The sequence below is a fragment of the Notechis scutatus genome, chromosome 4, assembly GCF_049901735.1.
Source record: "Notechis scutatus isolate UNSWTSFEM ecotype Mainland chromosome 4, rNotScu1.2, whole genome shotgun sequence".
Taxonomy (NCBI): Eukaryota; Metazoa; Chordata; class Lepidosauria; order Squamata; family Elapidae; genus Notechis; species Notechis scutatus.
The window spans coordinates 64,930,163-64,955,209 of record NC_142012.1 but is presented as its reverse complement, the minus strand read 5'-3'; the positions used below and the strand labels follow the sequence as shown (position 1 = coordinate 64,955,209).

Below are 25,047 nucleotides of genomic sequence, written 5' to 3'. Positions count from 1 at the left end.
TACACATATGTGCGTGCGTGCGCGCGCACACACACACACACTATTCCAAGCTTGGAGACTTTTATCCACATCTGAGCTTACAAACTGCCAATCACGCCTGGACTTCCTCTGTGCTTTCTCCTTCCTCTGTGGATAAAAGTTACTCAAACTTAGAATGCAGTGTGTGTGTGTGTGTGTGTGTGTGTGTGTGTGTGTGTGCATGAGTGCTTGCTTGCCAGCAGTTTGGGGAGGCAAGGAGCTTGTGGGTGACTGAATTGTCCCCATATCACGTTAACTGATGCGACTTGTTTCATCCTGACCCAGCCATCCTGAATCAGTCGCGCCCAGTGAGAGGCGTTGAACCGGCCCAACCCACTCAGCCACACCCATCTGATCATGGCAACCCAGCTGCTGGCCCTTTAAGGGCAACCATAATGTGATGCAGCCCTCAATAAAATTGAGTTTGACGCGCCTGATCTGAAACATTCTCATTTGCTGTTAGCTAGTGTAGCCAGACATTTCTTGGGACAGGTCCTTGCCAGCTTCAATAAAATTACATTTATCTGTGCTTAATACTTGTAAGAAATTCCAGTGTAACAATTCTAGTTGTACAGTACAGCATTGCCCATTTTCCACCAATAACAAAAGTCCCAGGTTTCATTTAAAGGCATATACTTTTCCATGAGGTTCTATTCTTTCCTTGATACATAACTTCCATCATCTGTATGCCAGTGTATAAATCCCATGTTTTTGACATATCAGTGTAGAATGTTATGCAAGAACACTGTTTATTAATTAGCAAGCACAAATCATTAATTGTGGTTTTGCTGTATAAATAAAAAACATGAGAATCATGTACCTGGCACAAATCTTTTTAACCCTTACTTCTTCCAATTGCATCAAATTAAAGGTGAGCATACTTATGCTTTTCAGGGTTTGAGAACGGAAAACATGATGCCTTGTGGGGTAATGTAACTATCTGCACGGTTTCAGAGTAATTGGACTAATCAAAGCTATATAATGTTAGCGTTGTCACTAAGAAAGTCCTACTCATTAGTCCATTACAAAGGAATTACTGTAAATTCAGCCTATGTGCAACATCATTTCCCGTACAAATAAACACAGATAATAAAACAAGCTTGAAACTTTTCCAAGCTAGCAGATTGGCAGCCCAAATTACAAAGTGAAACAGAAAGCTTTCACTAGATTCAACAGAGCTCGGAACATAAGAATGATTAAATGTTTCTATATACCAAGTTACACATCACAATAATGAATCAGACTAAAAATTTCCACGAGATTCAACTGTGCCAGCTGGGCTTCTTCAGACAACAGCAACGTAATGCAAAATGATGACATTCTAAATAACCTTGTTTTCAGCTTCTGTGCAATCTGTCTAATGCATGTGTTTTAAAAAGCAAGTGAGGGAGGAAGGAGCAGCAGCACAGGAGGAGACCATAATTAAAAAGGAGTACAGCTTCCACATGCCTGCAAATAGAAGAAGAAATGAAAACTATTCCCGGTTTTGTTTTCTTTTTTTAAAATCTAAAATCGAGAAATCCTAACATCCTTATTTCTCAGCAAGTAGGTGATCCATTTATTAATGCATATATAGTTATACCCTTGCATTGATCATACCACCTTATCTCGTAAATTAAGACTGTATCTATGAGTAACAACAAGGCAAAGCAATTAGAATGTATATAAGAAGAAACCTATGCATGATTACCAAGCATATGTTTAAATCAGATTGAAAGATTTATGATTCCCGAATAAAAAAAAAAGAGGAAAACACAACTTTGGGAGATTTACATTATCATTAAATGCCAAACATTTCTTTACTTTCTCCTGCACTGCTAAAACTAATACCTATGTATTCAAAGACATTAAAAAGGTAAAGGTTCCCCTCATGCATATGTGCTAGTCATTTCCGGTAACATCTCCGTTACAAAGCCAAAGAGCCAGCACTGTCTGAAGACGTCTCCGTGGTCATGTGGCCGGCATGACTAAACTCCGAAGGTGCACGAAACGCTGTTACCTTCCCACCAAAGTGGTCCCTATTTTTTTTTCTACTTGCATTTTTACATGCTTTCAAACTGCTAGATTGGCAGAAGCTGGGACAAGTAGCGGGAGCTCATTCCATTATGCAGTACTAGGGATTCAAACCGCCAAACTGCCTACCTTTCTGATCGACAAGCTCAGCGTCTGAGCCACTGAGCCACCACATCCCTCCAAAGACATTACTCCCACAATAAGAGTTAAGAAAACTTACCTAGTGCAATTTTAATTTAATAGATTCTCTCTGTGCAGATTTGATACAACAATCTAAATTTTTATTCACACATCCCCAAAGGAATGGACAAGACCATTATAGTCAGAGTCAGGGTAAGGCATTTAAATTTTACTTCATTTATAGTGATATGCATCATTTATGTAATAAAAAAATACTTAATTTATGCAAATCATCTTGAATGCCATAATGTACATATTAATGGACATTCTGGTGTAAAAGACACCCATCTCCAATAAACCAAGCCACTATATCAAGGTTTCACTGTAGCAACAGCACTTAGACTTATATATCGCTTCACAGTGCTTTATAGCCCTCTCTAAGCAGTTTACTGAGTCAGCATATGGTCTCTAACAATCTGGATCCCCATTTTACCATCTCAGAAGGATGAAAGGCTGAGTCAACCTTGAGCGTGGAAACTGAACTGCTGGCAGCCAGCAGTCAGCAGAAGTAGCCTGCAGTACTGCATTCTAACACTGCACCACCACGGATTGTTTTATTTTACATTGGGCATGAGAGTTGTACCATAAGAAGGCGAAACTTTATTCAGTTGAAATATGAAATACAATTTTCTCCTGTACACCTTATGTATAATTTCCCTGAAGAGCATCCCAAATGATAAGGGGGAAAATGAAGTGGGAGGATACTCCAAGTAAACTTTTATCCATTGCCAAAAAATTTTATCACACCGAGAAATATAACAGGAAAAAAATATTTTCAGGTCTCCAAAAGTGAAAACAACTTTAGACATATTCCCCTCCCTCAAAAAAATTTCCCATGTTCTGATAAATCTTGAAAAGCACTAAGATGCTCTGAGATTTTCCGAAGAACTTCAAAGATCTTTAGAAAATGATAGAACAAAAATTTCTAACAAGAATTTCCCGCAAGAATGTCAACACATTCTACCAAAGCATAGCATTTTCAGTAAGACAAACAATATTCAGTAAGAATAGTAATTGATCCTGCATCTCTAATCTGATTGATCCTTGATCAATCTCTTCCCATCGTTTCCCAAGACATCCACACATTCCATTACAAAATATAAAAGCATAATAAGTCATTCCATAACCTAAGTCATACAGGAAAATGGTTTCTTTAAAATAGTAAAGAATATATAACGCTATACATTATAAGAATCTATTTAAATAAATCATATATTTAAAGAAAGTCGGACTCAATCCAGCAATTCTTATATTTTGGCTTGCTTTTTTCCAGGAAATTCCAGAACAGTACGTGGGAAGATCTTGTAAAAGATAATCAAGCAACAAATCTGCAAACTGCTAGAAGCAAGCAAAGTTATAACCAGAAGTTCATCAAAAAAATAGATCATTCCAAACAAATTATTTATTTTTTGACAAAGTGACTAAATTAATGGATCATTTCAGTAAGACATTTGACAAAGTAGACTGCAACCTACATCTTGGTAAGCTAAAAAAAAAAAGTGGGATAGATAGCATCACTGCCAGATGGATTTATAACTGGTTGACAAACTGTACTTAACATGTAGTCCTCAATGGAACTACATCCACATGGAAGGAAGTAAATAGTGGAGTACCTCAAGGTTCCGTTTTAGGCCCAGTACTCTTCAATATCTTCATAAACGATCTAGATGAGGGAATAGAAGGAGAATTTATCAAATTTGCAGATGACACTAAGCTGGCAGGAATAGCCAACAATATAGGTTCAAAATCCAAAAGGATCTTGACAGACTTGAACACTGGACCCTATTTAGCAAAATGAAATTAAGTGTAGATAAAGTAAGATTTTATACTTATTCAAGAAAAAAAAAAACTGCACAGGTATAGACTGGGTGAAATGTGGCTTAATGCCAGTAACTGTGAGAGGGATCTTAGAGTCCAAATGGACAATCATTTAAATATGAGCCAACAGTATGCAGCAGCAGTCAATGCAATCCTAGGCTGCATTAATAGGAGGATAAAATCAAGATCATGTGAGGCATTAGTACAGCTTTACAAAGCCTTAGTGCGGCCATACTTGGAATACTGTGTCCAGTTTTGGTTGCCACAATATAAAAAAGATTTTGAGACTCTGGAAAGGATACAGAGAAGAGCTACAAGGATGATTAGGGGCTTGGAGGTTAAAACATGAAGAACAGTTTCAGGAACTGGGTATGTCTAGTCCAGTGAAAAGAAGGACTAGTGAAGACATGACAACAATGTTTCTATATTTGAGGGGCTGCCACAAATATGAGGGGGCAAACTATTTTCCAAAGCATTAGAAGGCAAGACAAGAACCAATGGATGGAAACTAATCAAGGAGAGAAGCAGCCTAGAATTAAGGAGAAATTTCCTGACAGTTAGAACAATTAATCAGTGGAATCGCTAGCCTTCAGAAGTTGACTAGAAGCTAGACTGGAAAGCCATTGTATATAGGTAGAGTCTCTTGCTGGTTCACGGAGTTGGACTAAATGATCTTCAAGGTACCTTCCAACTCTGCTATTCTGTTAAATTAAAATTTACTACAAATAGGGATGGCTGAGATATATGTATGAGTATGTGTATATCTCTCTCTTTATGTATGTGTGTAATATCTCTCTCTGTGTGTAATATAATAAAATAATAAACATTAGGAGATATCTATATAATCTATATCTACTAAATCTACCTACATATCCATCTAATCATTCTATGCAAAAAATGTAGAATGATGAATGAATATGAATGAATGCATACACATACACACACATATATTTCTAATCTACATTTTTGCACAGAATGATTACATAAAATATATATTACAGTAAGTTTACTGGATTCTAATTTCTCTTAATGAAAAACATGGATAATGTTCCCTTGGGATTATCTAGCTGTATGCCAATTTTCTTTTTAAACAATCATTGTAGAAATACTGTCTAGAATTCTTAAAATAGGTTTTTATATGTTTTTAAAAATATATTGTAATAAAGCAAGGTTAATTTGGTCTGAAAAGACAGCAGCTAACAAAACAATCGATTTTTTTTTAGAAAAAGATCAAATATTTCCTTCTTAATGCTGAAAATAATGTTCACTGAAATAGCTAAAAACACTTGAGACTTCAAATAGTTTATCTAGAAGTACTGAGTTCTCAAAAATTGCTCTAGGCTGAAAAAGAATTCAAGTAACATTTTCAAAAGTTTCCTTCTTTTGTTTTACCACTATCAACACTTTCACATATTGAGAAGGGAGTAAGAAGCCATTTCCCCCAACCTACCATCCTGAAAGATTTGGGTGCCAAAACTAATAAACTTTTATTTTTGTTTACGAAACAATTTTATTATGCAGAAGCTATAAGATTAATTATTTAAATGTACACAAGCTATGATAGTCACAGATTATGTATGTTACCCTCCTATGATAATCTTCTGTATCAATAGTTTAGCTAAGAAAATGTAATCTTGGTGAAGTTGTATTTACAGTTCTAAAATTCTTCCAATAACATTTATAGTTAAAGATTCTTCTAATTATTTTTCAACAATATATAGTCTTCTTTATTCTAACACCTGGTCAGAAACATTGAACAAGTATTTTTTTTCGGGGAGAAAACCAATGTCTTTCTCATTCACCCACAAAGTGTTTTAAATCTGAAATATATTGGAAGAGTTTTGAAATCAAAACATAATGTTTCAAACTCAGAGTAATAGGTTCTTTACACTTGAAATGCAGCATATTGCATACAAAGGGTTTTGTAAATTCCATGTATGTATGTATGTATGTATGTATGTATGTATGTATGTATGTATGTATGTATGTATCTTTTTCTCTTTTTAAGTTGAATATACAGTACATATACACTATACATACATTTGATTGAAGCTTTGCAGGATGTCCTTTAAAGCTAAAGTAAGACATTTAAATCAGTGTTTTTCAACCTCAGCTATTTAAGATGTGGGATTGCAACTCTGAGAATTGCCCGGCTAGGAGAATAATTTTGGAATTTGTTCTATACATTTTAAATTGCTATGGTTGCAAAACATCAATTAAATGATGGTAGAGTGCTTTCTTCAATAGGATGAGCTTGTCAAGCTGTTCCAATTGAAAATCGAGTTTCACATAGAAATTATTTTAAAGCATGCTTTTTTTCAATTCTTAAAAGCAAAATATTTTAGAACCCTTACAAAAATTTTTCAAAGGGCTAGGCTTTATAAAATCTCTGGGAAAATATAAAGAAAAGTGTCAGCATTCTAATGTTAATCTACGTTATTCTATCAGGAACATCAGATTAAACTATCTAATGTCAGAGATGAGCCAAAATAAATGATAATGAATGTTTGAATGTTGTGCAAAATTGTGTCTAGTTCAATACTGAATTGTTTTTAGTTTTATAATGTCACAAAGAACAATAACCAAATAGAATGGAATGAACAGCTGATCAGACAATATAAAGGATATATTTTTCTAATGTTATTATGGAACAGAATCAGGAATGATTCGGATAGAGGTTATGGAGACCAGTACAAAAATAAATGAATGAATCTGCTAAAGTTTGTTCCTAGTTCTTATAGGAGAAAAGTAAAACAAAAAACTCAACTATGTACTTCACTCGATCAAAAACTTTTAATCATAAGATTTCATGAAAATATTTCACTGGAAATAAGATGTGCCTAATCTGTCTAATTCTATGTGTATTTACCCATGTTGTATAGCTGTAGTATTATTATTAATATTTATTATCTTATTTATTCCATTGTATTGATAGTATTATTATGATTATCATTATTCTGTTGCTTTGCATGTACACTGGGAGATTCTGCACCAGAGACAAAATCCTTCTGTGTCTATTCACACTGGGCCAAATAAATTCAATTCAAGGTGCCTCAAGTGGACATTTTGCACCAATCCCTATACAAAGTAAGCGCGTCCTAGCTCGCCATCTTTCAGATTTTTACATTAGCTCAGATTCACTCTGACTTAGGCTCTGACGAGGCGAAACAAGCTGAGTCTGGGAATATGATTTAAGACAAAATTTGAGTCAGCAACTCCTGAGGAAATGGACAGAGTTGTCAGTACTGTCTGTTCAGCCACTACTTACTGGGTCCACGCCTGTCCTGGATTGCAACAGCAGCCAATGAGGTTTACACGTGGTTGGCTCCTTGCTGTGGTGTTAACCTTTCTGAAGGAGGGGGTGAGTACCTTCTGCCTTAAAGAAGGTGGTGGTACATCACCTCAGGAGGCCATCGTCTTCAATGACCAACAACCATACGCTAATCTTCCATTTGGGGAAAGGCTTCTCGGTCTGCAGCCCTGGAACTACATCTTTTCTGTGGCAGTACCTGCCCTCTGGAACAAGTTCCCCCTAAGATTTGGATGGCCTCCACTCTGTTGTTTAAAAGAGCTAAGACAGCACTCACTTCATCCTGCATACCTTCTTTTATCTTTGTTATGTTTTACTGTGATTTTTATTGTTGTCAGCAACGCAAAGTTGTCCAAAGAGTCAGGCAGCATGCATGTTTAAAAAATTATTATGATTATCATCATTATTTCATTAACATTCACAAACAAGAAATTTCATCCCTATAAACTTACAGACAAACCAATCTCAGTCCTTTAACCTGATGATGCAGCCATGCTCTCTGTAAGACAAATAGGCATAAGGTTCAGTCTCCAAAGTCCTGCCTTATACTTAGAGACAAATCAATCATTCTGAGACAAAAATCATGGTCTTTACTAAGTCTTTACTAAAAGGCTTACTATAATCTTTACTGGAAAATAAATTACACATATTGTTGTGGTTCGCCGGCAGCAGGTGCAGACGGCTGAGGTCTTGGAGAACGAGGACTTGGATGAGGGGCCTGCATGTGATGCAGGGATAGGGCCAGGACTATCAGAGACTGGGATGCTGCCTTCAGAGATTGTGGAGGCTGGCAGCAGTGATGAAGAGGTCCCCGAGGAGCCTGTGCCCAGTGCTCATGCACGCAGGGCTGCTTGAAGGAGCACGGGCGACTCAACAGTAAGGCAGCAAGGTAATGGCCCCTCCCTTAAGGGATAAAAGCCAGCTGAGAAACTGGAGTTCTTTGCAGGAAGCAAAGAAGTTTTTGCATCCAAGCCTTGTGGACATTTGGACTATCTTAAGTTTGTGTTTGGAGACTCTTTGTGTTTGAAATATTTCTCAGCAACTTTATCTAGTATTCTTGGCAGCCTTGCACAACCTTGGCAAGGCTTGTTCTTATCAGAGACAATCAGTTTGAAGCAGACTTTTAACCATGAAAGAATGGAATTCGTAAAGAATCATTAAAATGTTTTGCTGTTACCTCCGTTTGGTGTTTGTTTCCTTGGAATAAGGTTTGGGTCAGAACATATATATAGAACAAATTGAGATTTTTAAATATCTGGGAAGTATTTTTTAATCCCATGATTCTTAAGGAAACAAAACAGGACAGAAAGTACCTTTTTTATATACTATAGCTATAATACTCAGCTTTCTACTTTCTACTTCACATGTTTACTACTGCAAAGATTCAAGATGGCTTTAAGTAGATTACAATAAAAAAAATAAGATCTCTACTGCACATTCTTCAAAGTGTATCTAACTGTTAGTTATAGTGGAGAGCAGTGGCTCATATGGTTAGAATTGACAATCAACAAGTCTGATTCAAAACCCAAGTGCTGCTGTGTGACGGGATGAACTCCCATTATTCACTCCAACTCCTGCTGACTTATCCATTCGGAAGTGTGTAAACGTGAGTAAATAAATAGGTACCATTTTGGTGGGCACATTAATGGGGACATGTAAGGAGCTTTGCAAAAGTGATATCACTGGTTGATCCTTTCAACCTTAAACTGACTCGAATGGGACGAATTATCTTATTAGAAGTATTAACTTGATTCTTAGATAAAATATACTTTAGATTCAGTAAAAATAGCAAAGAGTTTTCTGATTTATCAATAAAATATTGGGTTCCATTGTTTCTATTTGGCTGCTCTTGTCACACTATCAGAAGCTAGCATATACCGTTTCATTTATCATATTTAAACCAAAATAATTAATCCTGTAAATAACTGCTATGTCTGGTAGAATTGTTCTTAGGTTATTATTGAGTTGCTTTGTATTCTTTTCTCTTGATGTTCTGTTTAATCTAGAACCCTTGCATATTTCAGCCTTGTTTACTGATGAAACCAGACAGCGATCACAGTTGATACTATATAGATTGTGTTGTGGACTGTTATTAGCATAAAATTTTTGAAAGTGGGTTTTAGATAGTATTAAGTCTCTTTTTAAAAAAAAAAAATGTTCAAAAAGTTAAAATTCTCCCCCAAAATTAACAAACAACAAAAATGGACAGAACATTTTTAAAAAGAAGACAAAAAACAAAAACACATATACAAATATTATCCCTCCTGGATGATTACTGACAAATGATGCAACAATGTTAACTTCTCTCCCTTGAGAAACAGGCCCACAATCTATAAACTTCTACATATATTAACTTAACTTGTATCTATCTACTATATGTAACAACAAAATACTTAACAGGTAAATTAGCAACAAAGTTAAACTTCAAAGTCCTCTGTTATTTAAGTTTATTTAACTCATAGAAAATCACCACAATCAGCTCATCTGGGATTAACAACAACAACAACAACATCGGAACATCATACATTTTAAGATACCTAGCATTCTGGCAGCAACCTGTATCAACCATCAGCGCCAGTCAATAATATTTGAGATACATTTTTAAATGTTCAGTTGACTGAATTTCATGTTTAATTAATAAAAATTATAACAATAATTTCGGATTACGCCCAAGGCGCAAGACCAATAGTAATATGCACCTTGGATGCAGTATCAAAGCAACTGGAGCACCATATGAACACCATTGGCAATGACAAATTTGCTATCAGTCAATTGCAGAAGGCGGCTTTACTTGGATCAGCTTCCATTCTGTAACGATATCTGTAATACCATCGAACAACCAGATCTGCCTATCCCAGGCCCTTGGTAAGGAGTCGATAGGTAAACAAAAATGCCAAACCCAGTCTGAACATCTGGCTGACTGTGTGATGATCAATAATAATACTAACAACAATAATACAACTTTCCCTTAAGATTTTTAGTGGAAACTTTGCCAGCCATGTCTCATTTTCCAATACCCTAAACCCCTGCTATAAATAGTTCTATCACATCCATTGTTGAAGCAGTCTCACAATGAACCAAGGTGCAAAGTCTCTTGTCAGTTGTTCTCTGTTTAGGTATGATAAATCCATTTTCTAACATCAATCCATGTTCTTAGGAAAGGGCAGACCCAATTGTTTTATCAATTGTGTATGATAAGTCCATCTTCTTAATAGAGTCACTCATTGAATCTGCTAATTACAAGTTTGTAAAATCAAAATCTCCTTCAAATTTCTGAAGCAGGTCTTCTTCAAATCTTCCAGCATGAATTTAGATTATAGTCCGTCCAGTTATAGGTCTGGCTTAGCTGTGAGATGCTTAGTTTGCATTTGGGTATTTTCTTTAGGTTGTTTTGAAACCCAGGTAATTTTGTCAAGCTTTTTACCAAAGTTTTCAATCTGAACTTGTAGACTAAAAAAACGTGTGTTTTTTTTTCTGTGAAGGTAGTCCACCAGGCTTTGTATTTAACTTGGCGCATTATTTGCAGTTTTAACATTAAGTAGACTCCCTTGTACCTGAACTTACAGAGAGAAAGAAAACAATTCCTTTCAAAGACAAACGAGAAAAATGTACTGTAACAAAATGACCGCAAAGAATACTAAAATGATATTTTTTACAATGAAGGTGTGAAGAAAAAAAGGAAAAGGAAAAATTCCATCAAAAATTAAAAAAGAAAAAAAAATCCAGATCAGAGCTTTTTAAGAGTTAAATCCTGAAGTGAAATGTGATAGAGATGTGAATCCAGTTGGTCAGTTTCACTGCTCAGAAACTTTAGCTTCTATATGGAAAGTACCGTATATGCCGGCGTATAAGACGACCCGCGTATAAGACGACCCCCAACATTTCCACTCAAAATATAGTTTGTTATATACTCGCCCCCTCTTCCGCACGCCTTCCACTTTTGCACTTTTTTTTTTTTTTGAGGCACTTTTGTCTACCGTGGAAGCGAATCCCGTGAAGCTGAAAGGAGCAGCCAGCCTTCTCCCAGCTCCTAAGGAAGCAGGCTCGCACCGCCCGGGCTCCGCTGAGGTATCCGGCTGGGGCTGTCAGGAGTTGTTACCGCTGGCGCGGCTCCGCGTGGCTCCAGTCCCACGTTGCCTCGGGAAGGGAAAGCCAAAAGGAAGAGCCACGGCGGCGCTTTGCAATGGCAGCAGCGGCTCCTGGTTTTGCCTTTCCCTTCCCGAGGCAACGCGGGACTGGAGCCGCGGAGCCGTGCCAGCGGTAACAACTCCTGACAGCCCCAGCCGGATACCTCAGTGGAGCTCGGGCGGTGCGAGCCTCATTTCCTGGGAGCTGGGGGAAGGCTGGCTGCTCCTTTCGGCTTCACGGGATCGTTTCCACGGTGCGCAAAAGTGCCTCAGCCGGCAGCCGCAGTGCTTCCCAATTACTATTTGCCGGCGTATAAGGCGACCCGGCATATAAGACGACCCCCAATTGGAGGCATCTTTTTCAGGGCAAAAAAGTCGTCTTATACGCCGGCAAATACGGTAATTCAGAGCCAAACAAACAAACAACAAAACAGGAAAGCAAGTTGAGTTCCTTGCTTTCCTTGTATAGTATTAAGTTTTAATCCAAGGATAGAATCATAATAAACTCATAACCACCATGTTATTCATTACCTAATAGAACTGAGTTCTATAAAATATTTGTTAGTAGTTTCTTTCTAGTTATAGTGAGGTAAGGGACATGGAGGCAGGAGGGAATAGGGCAGTATCTCAATCACTGTTCCAGTCTTCCCCTTAATGAGATTATATAGAAACGGTTAGGCTTTCATAGGGCCCTAAAAAACCCAGTTATGTTCCTTGATGCTGAATATGTCAAAAGCCTCATTCCCGGCCTATATTGCTAACTGGCCAAGTATTCTGCTCCCATGTAATTTGGATGTTTTTATTGGTTTAACTGCCTTTACTGTTTTAAAATGTTTTAAATATTTTAATTGTAATGCATTTTGGGAATTGTAAACTGCCCGGGAGTCCTTGACTCCAATAGGATACCATAGAAATTGAACAAACAAGCAAACCCAGGAAAAATAGCACCATTCTCTTTTTCTGTACTATTTCCCCAAAGAACCCCTATATTCTATATATCGGCAGCATACAAATTTAATAAATAAATGTTACAATAAGCAATACTTTATAAAGTACTAGTTAAGTAAGTTATATCAACTATTCCGACATCTATCCATTTCTCTGGAAGGAAGGGGATTTGAGGTGTATTAAATAAATCAAGACCCAGATGTCCATTTGGAAGTAAGATTCCTCACAATCTTATGTTTATTCTTATTACACCTGGAATTCATCAACACAAGCTAGAATTTCTGTGAAGGAAAAAAAACTTTTCTAAAAGTTGTTACACCTTCTTATTAATGCAGGTGCACTCGATTAAAGCTATCTAATTTTGAGGCCTGTGCTTATCAGCCACCAATGATATTATAAGCTTGGCAATGAAATGTGTTCCCTCAACTTGAAAACGGTAGCTCATCTTGTTTTTTAAAACAGCAGCTGCATTACAGGAGGAAAATTTATTAAACAAAAAGCAAAGATTATACAATCTATCTAAACACTTAAATGATTGTAAAATTACTAACACACATAGAAGGCACAAAATACTATATATTGTCTTTCATACTTGCCCACTTCCCCAAAATTTTACTTGTGTAAAAAGCTAGCGTTTAACTGCTGCCCTAAATTTCACATTTGATATCCAATCATTTAGAACTAGATCATGCTGATCAGCAAAGAAATATCTTTGTTTCATAGCAATCTGTGAACAGTAAGTCAAACCCTACAAAATATGTACACATACTGTATACACACACATATATATATATAAATATAGAAACCGACATCATTATGATTCTTTCAAATTTATTTGGACCGAATGATATGATTTGTGATTCTGTCTAAAATAGAGATTTTTATAGATAATTTTCAGTTTCAAGCTTAGATTTTTTCCTATCTTCTATGGAGATATTAAGATTTCTGGCATGAAAGCAGATACTCAAAATTTGAATTTTCTACCTCTCAATCAGACTATTACACTGTATAAAATGCATAGTTCTTTTTTAACTGTTTATAATCAGTTTAACATATAAATTAGAAGCAACCCCCACGGTCACTGGCACTGGTGATGTGACCTTGAAGGGTAGTGAAAATGTCTCCAAAACAAACTCAGAGATTACACCAAGGATGCCATAGTTGTTATTGAAATGTATCCATACTTCGTCTAGTATCAAAGAACATCATTAATTTTAAAATTTGAATTGTAATTCACTGTAGAGAATTATAAAATGTATAAATTTTCCCCCAAAGGTTGCAATAGCATTACGTTAGCTTTTCATTAATTTCCTTGTTACTCATTGAAATAGTTCAGTCTTTTACAAGCATAAGCACTGGGAAAATACATATGGACTGTTCTTTGCTCTGATTTCAAGAAACAATTACCTGCAGAATATACAGGTAAAATGTTTGCATCACTGAAGAGTTTGTAAAGGTTTTGGTATTTCTTTTCTCTCATCCGGGAGCTCAATAGTTTTATAGTCCCATGTTCTTCACAGGTGTTCTTTCTGATAAACTCTAAAAGAGATGGGTATATCAGATTTCTCTTCAAGGTACAGCTTTGTGCCTGACTTCCTTAGTTGTGCTTGGAAACATTTAGAAGGCACTGACTGCATGGATTTTAAGAAGGAACCCTGGTTTTTTTTTTTTTTGGGGGGTTTCTGTGTGAAATTTTGTTACCCTTATGAAATTAAATATTAACATTCTTAATTGAAGCATGAATATATTTTTCCTTTGGATTTTTTTTTAAAAGAACTTTATATTAATTTGATACTCTCAATCCCAAAACTTTGTAGAAAGTTTTGTAATGGACCAGTGGCCTCTTGTGGTCTACTTCATCACATTAATCCGTTCCGTTTTATTCTTTTTTTTTTTCAATTTGCTGTTTTTCTTCAATTCTAAATAATGGAGTTTTTTATCTATTTCACTATTAAATATAAAAGAAAGATACTTTAATATGTTTTTTTTAATTAAAGTGTAATCTCCCACAAGGTGATTTATATCCCAACAGATGAAGGAAAGTTTGAAACCTCTAGTCACATGTCTCTATACCATATAGCTAGGATGTAGATGACCATGGGAATGCTGCAAGGGTGGGAGGCAATTTTTTTTAATTACCGGTTCTGTGGGCATGGCTAGGTGGGGGTGGCCAGGTAGGCATGTGACTGGGTGGGCATGGTTTATTTTACCTCCTGGGCCTCAGGGAAGCCCCTGGGCAAAGCAGCACGACAGCAACGGGGGATCAGCTGTGCCGCGTGATTTAGATTAGCTAGAAAGCAAGAAATCTGACGATCTTCTGCTTTCTAGCTAATCTAAATCATGTGACACAGCTGATCTTCGGAAAACAGCTGATCAATGGGGAGGGGGGGAAGGAAATACTTTGATCTTCGGAGCTACCAGTTTGCCCGAACTGGGCCAAACCATTAGAATCCCACCCCTGGAATGCTGCAACTATCCTAAGTGAAAAACGGTCATAAGTCACTCTTTTCAGTGCTGTTGTAACTTTGAATGATCACTAAACAAAATGTTGTAAGTCGAGGGCTACCTACATGTAATTGTTAGCCTTATTAGGTAGACCACACAGGAAACATGACCAGATGTCTGGAAGAAACTTCTCTTTCCATGTTCCCTTTAAATCACAAAATAAGGGAGGATCATTTCTAAGCCTCCTGCCTTGTCCACATTCCTGCTGAGGACTCGGCTGTCTTTAATGGAATCATTTTCTTGGATGGAGTCTCTTTATCCTCCTGTTGTGGTTCGCTCGCAGCAGGTGTGTACGCTGAGGTCTCAGAGAGCGAGGACTCGGATGAGGGGCCTGCGTGTGATGTAGGGAGGGTCCAGGACCATCAGGGAGTGTCGTACTGCCTTCAGAGATTGTGGAGGCTGGCAACAGTGATGAAGAGGTCCCTCGGGAGCCTGTCCCCAGTGCATGTGCGCGCAGGGCTGCTTGAAGGAAAGAGCAGCCGCAGCAGCACTGGCGACTTGAGAGTAAGGCTGCAAGGTGATGGCCCCTCCCTTAAGGGATAAAAGCCAGCCCTCAGAGGTGGGATTCTTTTCAGGAAGCAAAGAAATTCCTGCACTTCAAGTCTTGTGGAAGTTTGGACAATCCTGGTTTGTGTTTGGAGACTTTGGGTTTTGATTATTTCCTTGCAATTTAATCTAGTGTTCTTGGCAGCCTTGCAAAAACCTTGGCAAGGCTTGTTCTTATCTGGGACAATTAGTTTTTTAATAGCGATTTACTGTGAATGAACGGAATTCACAGAGAAGCATTAAAAAGGTTTTGTTTTTATCCCTGTTTGGTGTTTGTTTGCTGTGAACACGGCTTGGGTCAGAACACCTCCAAAGATCATTCCCACATACTTTTACAGTAAGGTAAACGGGAGTGTATTTTGCTTTCAGCATTTCATCCTTCTGAAATAAATATTAATGTTCCAGTGCACATATTCTCATGCATTTTGTTTACTTTGGTCTGAAATGATGCAAAAGTGCAGCAGTGAATACAACTATATATTAATAGCCCTGATTACAGATCAATAACATGGAGATATTTACCTGTGTGTCAGTCTCCGATGGCTAATGCAAACAGCTGTTTGTTGATCTTGTGCAATGCATACCTTATGTCGAGTACATTTCATCTTTAAGCATGGATCTTTAGCTGGGTCTAAAGCTAAAAACAATTGTAGAGAATATTTTTTAAAAAAACCACACCTTTTCTACAGATATACAGAGAGTATAAGTAACCTTATTAGTTCCCCAAGGGCAAAGATGGATCCCTGATCTGCTAAGAAGACCAGCCCTTTCCCCACAATAAACAGTTAATAGTGAATTGGGTGATCTTTTTAAATTATGGGACAGAAATGGCATCGGTGGTACTTGTCGATAACCTCTGGCAAGAGCAGGATGAGGTAGTGCAATCATCCTCAACTCTCCTTCAATACCATTGACCATAGTATACTTTGGGGAGCTGGGGCTGGAACTGGGTACTACAGTTTTGCACTGGTTTGTCTCCTTTCTCTGTGGCCGGTCCCAATTGGTGTTGATAGGGAGTGAGAAGTCCAGCCCTCAACTGATGCTTTGTGGTGTGCTAAAGGGCTTGGTACTCTTTCCACTCCCTTTTCAAGATCTATATGAAATCACTGGGCAAGATCACCCATCCATCACCACGGGCTGAGGTATATACAGTATGCTGAGGACACCCAACTGTCTATTTCCAGTTGTGGTTCTCCCTGTGGCCTGGAGTCTGTGGTGGCCTGAATGGAGGACAACAGGCTTCAGCTGAACCTAGGCAAGACGGAATGGTTTTGGTACAAGAGGCTCCAGGATTTTGTCTTTGACTCTGGATGGGATGGCGCTGCCTAGACAGATACACTCCATAACATGGAGGTTCTCCTGGACTCCTACTCAAGGAGTAAGAGGCAGTTGCAGCTAGGAGAGCCTTTGCACAACTTCGGACCTTTCCTGGATCAGGATTCTCTGTGATCAGTTGTTCAGTCCCTATTCATCTCATGGTTGGACAACTGTAATAGGTTCTACCAGACACTTGTCCTTGAAGAACCTTTGGAAGCTACAGCTGATGCAGAGTCTGACTGCACAGGCAGTTTGGGGCCTCAAGAATGGCCCCTGCTTCGCAAGTTGCATTGGGTGCCAGTCTGCTTCCGGGTACAATTCAAGGTGTTGGTGATCACCTTTAAAGCCCTTCATGTCATGAATCCAACCTTTTGGAGGGACCATCTCAACCTAGTGGAATTGGCCTGTTCCATTCATGCCTGCAGAGGAGGCGTGCTGTGGGTCTGATCAATCCAATTATTCTGGCTGGGTGGGTTCAGGAGCAGGGGTTTTTTGCTACTGCTCCTGTTCTCTGAAACATCTCTCCCCCCCCAATGTGAGGTTGGCCCCAATCCTCCTATCCTCTTGTTAAAGACCCAGCTCTGCCAGTTGGCTTGGGACCCCCATGGGGAACAGCACAATGAAGGTGACTGATTGAGTAACAGCAAATCCCACCTGCCTCTACTCTGCCCCTGAACTCCCCATGTGTCATTAGATTTAAATGTCTGGTTTTAATTTATTTGTGGTTTTAATGCATATGTATAGATACATTTTTATGACTTTAAGCCACCCAGAGTTACCCCGTGGTAAGATGGGCAACCAATAAAATTTATACATACACACTAAAATGTCTAATTTATTTTTATCTGTTATTCTTTGACATAATGGTTGTCTTAAATTCAGTGTAGCCTTCCTTTGGAAAATACTTCACTTACATCATTGGTTCTTATATGTACATACATGTGTATTCATGTTGGCATGCACACTGTGGTAAAAGTTGCAATTTTGCAAGGAGATACACTTAGAGCCAATTAATAGATTAATGCCTAAACATGGTAAATAGTGTTATATCCTTAAATAAATGTTTTATTAGCATTTCCACACTGAACATTCTGCTAATGCTTTGAATCCTGCTGATCTTTCTTTATACCGAAATTAATAAGCACATGGCTTTATATAATGAACACAAAAATCATATGACAAATTGCTAATGAAAAAATAACTAAATTGATATGGAAGGACAGAATTTTGATTAACTGTGATTACCATACATCAGTGGGCAAACATTTTACCATCTCAAAATAAGAATGTAAAATAATTGCACAAAACAACTCAGTAAAAAGGAACTCACGCCATTCTGCTCCAACCGTATTAAATCAATATTCAGTTTTATGATATTATGCAAAGTATGGATTTGACCTGTGTTAATTTTCAACTTAAAGTAGTTTAAACCTTTAATAATCAATTTTCTTATTAAACAACAATTTTAAGGTATTTAATGGTTAGCAGTTATCATTTCCTAATGGGGAAAATATTTTATCTAGTATTGCTGTTATAAATATTATATTTATTTCTTCACAGTTAGAGAAAGAGGAGCCAATGTTCCCAATTTAAGTATAAGTATATTTTTAGGTATAAGTATATTTATTATTCATTTTGCAGTAGAAATTGACTATGTCCAATTCTAGCCAAATTGTTCTGGATATGTTAGCATTAATGTATTCATTTTCATAGTAATAAGGGAAGTGCTCATAAATTAGTAATTAAGTATCATCTGCACATTTGGCAAAAGCAAAAAAAGAAGCATCCATGCTACTCTTTTGTTATGTTAAAAGAAGTATTCAAATTGATATTCTAATATACTTTTCATTTTCTTACATATAGGGACTAAAATAATCTGAATTTGGATAGATCTACATTGATACATTTACATTTTTTTTTTTACAATTTCAACTCCAGCACTGCAAAACCAAATGGAAGCAAAGCAGCTGAAATAACTGTCATTGTATTTACACCAGCAATTTACACCAGTCATGGTATTTACACCAACAATAGGCTCTAGAGCCAGTACACAACAAAAATTAAGATTGTAGTAGCACCTGCAGGTTTTCACCTGGATTTTCAGTTTAAAAGTATTAAAATCCTTGCCAAATATGAATGCTCCATCCCTCTCCTGTAATAAAGCTTGCAGAAACTAACTTGTAGGAAGCTGCTTTAAACTTAGAGAAACTTTGCTTTCTGAATCAAATCCTCCTTTCATTGAAACTCAAAAGTAACTTGGCTAAGAAACAGACTTTGCAGCACAGGTGAATGTCTGAAATCAATATGTCAAATCCTATTTTTCCTCCAAAACAAAAGTACTAATTATTATGTTTCTTCGAAAATAAGACCTATCGTGAAAAATAAGCCCTAACATGTTTTCTGCGTGTGCTCCCAATATAATCCCTACCTCCCAAATTAAGCCCTACTTAAGCGCCTGCACAGCTGGCCTCCCACCCATCCTATCGGGTTACTCGCTATACCAATGACACGAGGTGAGGTGAGCAGGGGATGGAGCTGCTCCATGTGGCGTGCATCAGTGCTCCCGCAGCCAGGCCTTCCACGCCCGACACCTGTCTCACCTCATGGCGGCTGCTCCAACAGCCCCATCCAGTAGGATGCTGCATGGCTCCTGGCCTATTTCTTCTCCTTGCTCATGGCCGCAATGGAGCAGGCGGCCAAGCGACACACTGCTGTTGTGGCCGCAAGGCAGGTGTTGGGGTATAGATGGCCTGGCTGCAGGGGCCTTGAGGTAAGCCATCGCAGAGCACGTAGGGAAGCTCCATCCTCCCCAAACTCATAGTGGTGGCACTCAAAAGAAATATGACATCCTCCAAAATAAGCCCTAGTGCTTATTTCGGAGCGCCAAAGAAAACAAGACTGGGTCTTATTTTCGAGGAAACATGGAATGCTTAGAAGACAACTGCTGCTATTCAGCAAAACTGCATTATACACCATTCCCATAGTATACACAGAGCTTACGTAAAAGAAACAAACATACCCCACCCCCCAAAAAATCTGCTTTTTCCAAAGCCACTTCTTAAATCACCAGGATATCTCTATCTTATTGATTATGTACCAAAATAAAGATCTGGCCTGCAGCCATCCACCTTTTTTTTTTATTTTGCAAGAATGCCTCTCAACCCATGGAGCCTTGAAACATTATTTATAAAACTGGTTTGAAGATTGATATGCATTAAGGCCTCATATATACGTCACCTCACCACTGCCACCATCAGAACCACAGCCATCACTAGTAGATGCCTATGACATCATCTATGTATTCAGAAATTCTGGGTTTCATATCCAAATGTAAGTCTGCCTAATTATACATAAAAAGAAATGAAACATTGTTATACAACACAAGAGTCAAACTCACACTGTCACTGCGATGTCGTGTGACATATAGGGACTTTCTCCCCTTGGTAAACTGGGCATGGGCATGGCCAGTGCATGACGCATCCATCCCATGGGCCGGGAGTTTGACAGCCCTGTTATACAAGCTATACTGATCAATCCTAAATCATAGTTGACTTAGACATAAGACAAGCTAATAAATTATTTTAAATTGTTATACCCCAGCAGCTATCTAGCTAAAAGTCAAAAGCTTTTAGTACAGTAGGATAGTATAGTAAAATACAGGAATAATTAAAAAAAAATAGACAAATATGGGAAGGGCTGCCTATTTGTAGAAAATCTCCCTTACATACACTGCATCCAGGGGTAGGATTCTACCAGTTCGCACCTATTCGCTAGAACAGGTTGTTAACATTCTAAGCAGTTCGGAGAACCACTTGTTAGAAGAAATTACTGGCCTAATCCTGTAAGGAAGGCAGGAAGGAAACATTCTGGTGTTGCTTACAGAAACTGCCTCTCCATTAACCCTTATTATATTCTTGGCAGGACTAGACTTCCTGTCTCAGGAAGGTCTCTGGAGTTTTTTTTACCCTCCTTTGCTGGTACTTTGTTGTGTGGAGTGACCATTCAAAGTTACAATGGCACTGAAAAAAGTGACTTATGACCATTTTTCACACTTACGACTGTTGCAGCATCCCTGCAGTCATGAGAAGCCAGTCATGATGCGTGCCTCGATGTGAGTGATATTGAATTGGCCACACCCAGCCAATAACATGACCACCAAGCCACGTCCACCCAGTCACATGACCACCAAGCCACACCTACCATCTAAGCCACACCCATAGAACCGGTTGTTAAAAATTTGAATCCCACCCCTGACTGCATCCAAACCTTGGTTTATCTGTTAAAGATTCAATTTGAACTGAGGAGATCCATATTTCAAACTACTTGCGAAGGTACAGATTTAATTCTAAACCTAAAGTTTGATATTATTGTTTGATATAATAATGCTACGTTATGGGTTAAGATTCCCTAAAGAGCTCTTGTTTGAAAATAAAATCAGGAAAGATAACTATAACTACCACCAAATCAAGAAAGATAACTGTACCTACCACCTTTATCTTATGGAAGACAAGTAAAATATAATGCAAATTAAACATAAACAAATTAAGCTGTCATTCATGTAATTAATCATGCTATGCCTTCCCCTTTAATCTTCTCAAGGTTAAACATAACCTTTCTCTTCATGGGCCTAGTTTTTAGTGCTCTGATAATCCTTGTTGTTAGGATGATGAATAGAAGTGGGCACAGTACATGGTACCTAAATAAAGGAAACTTCTATGCCTTTCGATCTTACTGTTGAGTACAACAAAAATTAAATTATTGTAGTACATTCCTCAGAGGGCTACCCTTTTAAAACTGTTTTTAATAGTAGTAAGTTGTACCTAATACAAATTCAAAAAATGAATGAAAAAAGAGTATGAACTGAATGAACATAAAGCTACATAAGCAAGTTCTTAGATACTCATTAAAATTCAAGGCTAGCTATTGACTATATTCTCTAAATATATTCAGAAATATTTGTATTTATTGAATGTCTGTATTTGGGAAACAAGAGTAGAGCTCATTAAGTGAAACAGTTGTGCATGCAAAATGATGTATAGACAACCAGGAGTAGTTTTCAAAGCAGCCAGTGCAGGTAAGTTAACAATTTTAAAATGTATTGTTTTTATGCAAACTGCAGTTATAACCATTGTGAAGCGCTTCTGTAAAATGCTTTGCATTTCATGAGATGTCTTGAATTTGAATATTTTGCCTGTTTGCCTCAGATTCAAAAGACCGGGTGAGTAATTTGCAAAATAAATATTCCCACTTTATATGCTTATACAGAATAGCTTGCATTTCCCAATATCCTGTTCAGTTCTGTATTCTGACTTCATCAAGCCAAGCCCGGTGAAAATGTATGCAGGGTACTAAAATGGGTAAGATTGATATAGACTAAGAATCTAATTAAGAATAAAATCTAAAACTTCTGACAAGTTGACTGCTCAGTTTACAAACCATTTTTGTTAGTTTTTTGAAAAGCCACAATCAGCCTTGGTGCATCTTCAAAGAGGTAAATGGTTTACTCATAGTTTATGTACTCACTAATAGACTAAATAGACTAAAAGACTTATAAAGGCAGCTGTGAAAACAGCAACACTTTTTATATTTCCTTTTATATCTCACAGTTATCCAGGTCTGGTAGATATTCCATAGGGCCAAAGAAATACTCTGAGATGCTCATCAGCATTACAGACAACCTGTTTCCATCCACCATTGTTCTCCTGCAATTGGTATTTGAATAATCCAGAAGAACATTTATTCTTTAACAAGTATAGTCCTTGATACAATAGTTTGTGATTTATCCAATCTGCTTTTAAAGCCATCCAAATTAGTAGTCACCTCTGTCTTATGATAATGAATTTCATAGATTGCATATGCAATCTGTTACACGTTTGTTTGATAGTTACTGAACTAACAACAGTGACCTCAAGATTTGTTTTTGAAGAGTTACCAGATATCACACTTCAATAATTGCTGATATATGTACTGATTGTTTATATTGTTTGCATCCGGAATTTAAATTCTGTTATCCTGAGTCACCATAATGAGTTGAGTGGTTATATAATTGAATTAATAAATAATAAAATTAACTGAGGCATTTCTAAGACAGCACTAACGTGGGGACATAAAACAGAGAATACATGTACTTATATTCACATTGTTAGCATTCTACGGTTAACATAAAATGCAAATGGTACTGATATAATAGGTCCAATCACTCTTGGCAATTTAATAAATTAACCAACCATAAGTGTACAGCTCTTACTATACTACTTTCTCCTTAAATCTTATGAAATGGTTATTGTCATAAATCACTTTTCATCCAGAGATCTACCAAGGAAAATACAAGCATTAACAAAAGCATTGAAGGCTTTAAAATTATTTAGGTCTACTTATAGAATGGGCAATTGTTGGGCATACTTTTCTGATTTCTGAATCTGGCAGATATTAGTATATTGTATGTCATAATTAATATATCCTAAGGGGCCCAGCATCTAATAGTTGTAAATGGCAAAATTCATATACATAGTATCCGAGAAGCAAATGTATCATTAGGTCTGCTTATGTTGGGAAAGACCCTAAACATATTTTATATACAAATAAAATACACAACAGGATGCCAACAAAATACAACACTACCTCCCCCCAAAAAAGAGTGTTATCCCATGTTATAATTATTAGTTTAACATCAGAGCAAATTTTAGACCATTTTAAATATTATATCCAATTTATTTCATTTGTTCAAAATTAAAGAGAAATTTCTCAAAGTAGCTTTTTATGTCCAATTTGAAATTCTCTTTGTAATAAGCTACTTCACAGATCAAATAATATATACTTAATAGCACTTAGACCTATATTTCATTCCACAGTGCTTTTCAATACGACCCGTTTACAAATGTCAGCATATTGTCCTCAACAATCTGGATTTTCATTTTACTGCCCTCAGAAAGAGGGAAGGCTGATTCAACCTTGAGCCAGTCAGAATTGAACTCCTGGCTTTGGACAGAGTTAGCCTGTAATATTGCATTCTAACCACTATGCCACCATACACTATGTACGTAGCTTACATATTCATGTGCTTTCAGAAGTTAAGCTTCTAAAGATTTACAAATAGTATACTAGTTTACCTGTATAAATATTATAAAGTTCAGAGTTTAAACAATTAGCTATATATACAAAGTTATGTGCAAACTATTTAGCATTCATAGAAAGTTTTATGCAGGTGTACATTTTAATAGCCATAATCATATTAACTATTTTCCATGTGGTAGATATTCCTGTAAAAATATTCAGTACTGGTAATAGTAACTATAGAAAAATATTGAATACGCTCAATTGCTAACAAATGCATGTTGTGATTTTATGTTATGATTTGCATACATTGCTCATAATGGAAATTGCTCATTATGAGCATACGTTGCTCATAACTCATGTTATGATTTGCATACATTGCTCATAATGGAAAGAATGAAACTTGGAAAGCTTAATGCTTTCTTGTAATTTCCAGTAATGTATCTACAGTATATGTATATATAAAAGCAAAATACCACTCACGCATCACCACAAAATTTCCAGAACCATTAAGCCTACAAACTTGAAATTTGGCACATATGTTCCTTTTGGCTTCTAGGTGCTCACTAAGAAAGGATTTTTCAAAATAACCACCAGAGCATTAGTATTTTGTATATTATTATTAACACACTCTGATGCTAAGCTCTGAGTTCTACTCCCCATCCTCACCTGAAAAGAAATCTCTTCTAAATGCAAAACACAAGCAGAGGAGAGGACTTTCAGTTTCAGTTTTACTTTCACAGCACCAAGCAGCTTTAGTATAGAACAGTTGAGCTAAGTCACACCCAGGCTCCTTGCAGTCTCCTTCTTGCTCACACACCAAATACTCTTTCAGTTTCCAAACAGCCCTGAACTCTCTCACACACTGACAGGATGCTAGCCAGGTGAATACCGATGGATGCTGGTAGACAGAGGCAGAATTTTTTTCCCTTATTTCGCTTGTCCACAAGCTTGCCCGATCACATAGTACAATATAGGGTTGGTGCAATAATTTGACTAGATCTAATCAAATTGTAAGGATTGATTTATAAATCATTTTACAGTTTCTGTCTCTCTACCTTTAAAATCTCTGTATCCTTAAAATATGCAACTCCCATAAGGTAATCCTCATCTTACAACTGCAATTGAGACCGTAACATTTGTGGCTAAAGAAGGTGGTCTTAAGCAGTTGTGCCCAAGTTTACAACTTTTTTTGCCATGATCATTAAGTAA

The 25,047-nt window shown here is 37.1% G+C and overlaps 1 protein-coding gene across 1 annotated transcript in view; it reads right to left on the bottom strand.

The window, feature by feature from the left end:
* Positions 1 to 25,047, bottom strand: part of SPOCK3 (SPARC (osteonectin), cwcv and kazal like domains proteoglycan 3) — a 143,157-nt gene that overhangs the window by 51,842 nt on the left and 66,268 nt on the right. Inside the window, exon 4 of the mRNA XM_026676605.2 lies at positions 15,988 to 16,102. Within this exon, the coding sequence (XP_026532390.1) occupies positions 15,988 to 16,102 (115 nt within the window). The remainder of the gene's footprint in view (positions 1 to 15,987; positions 16,103 to 25,047) is intronic.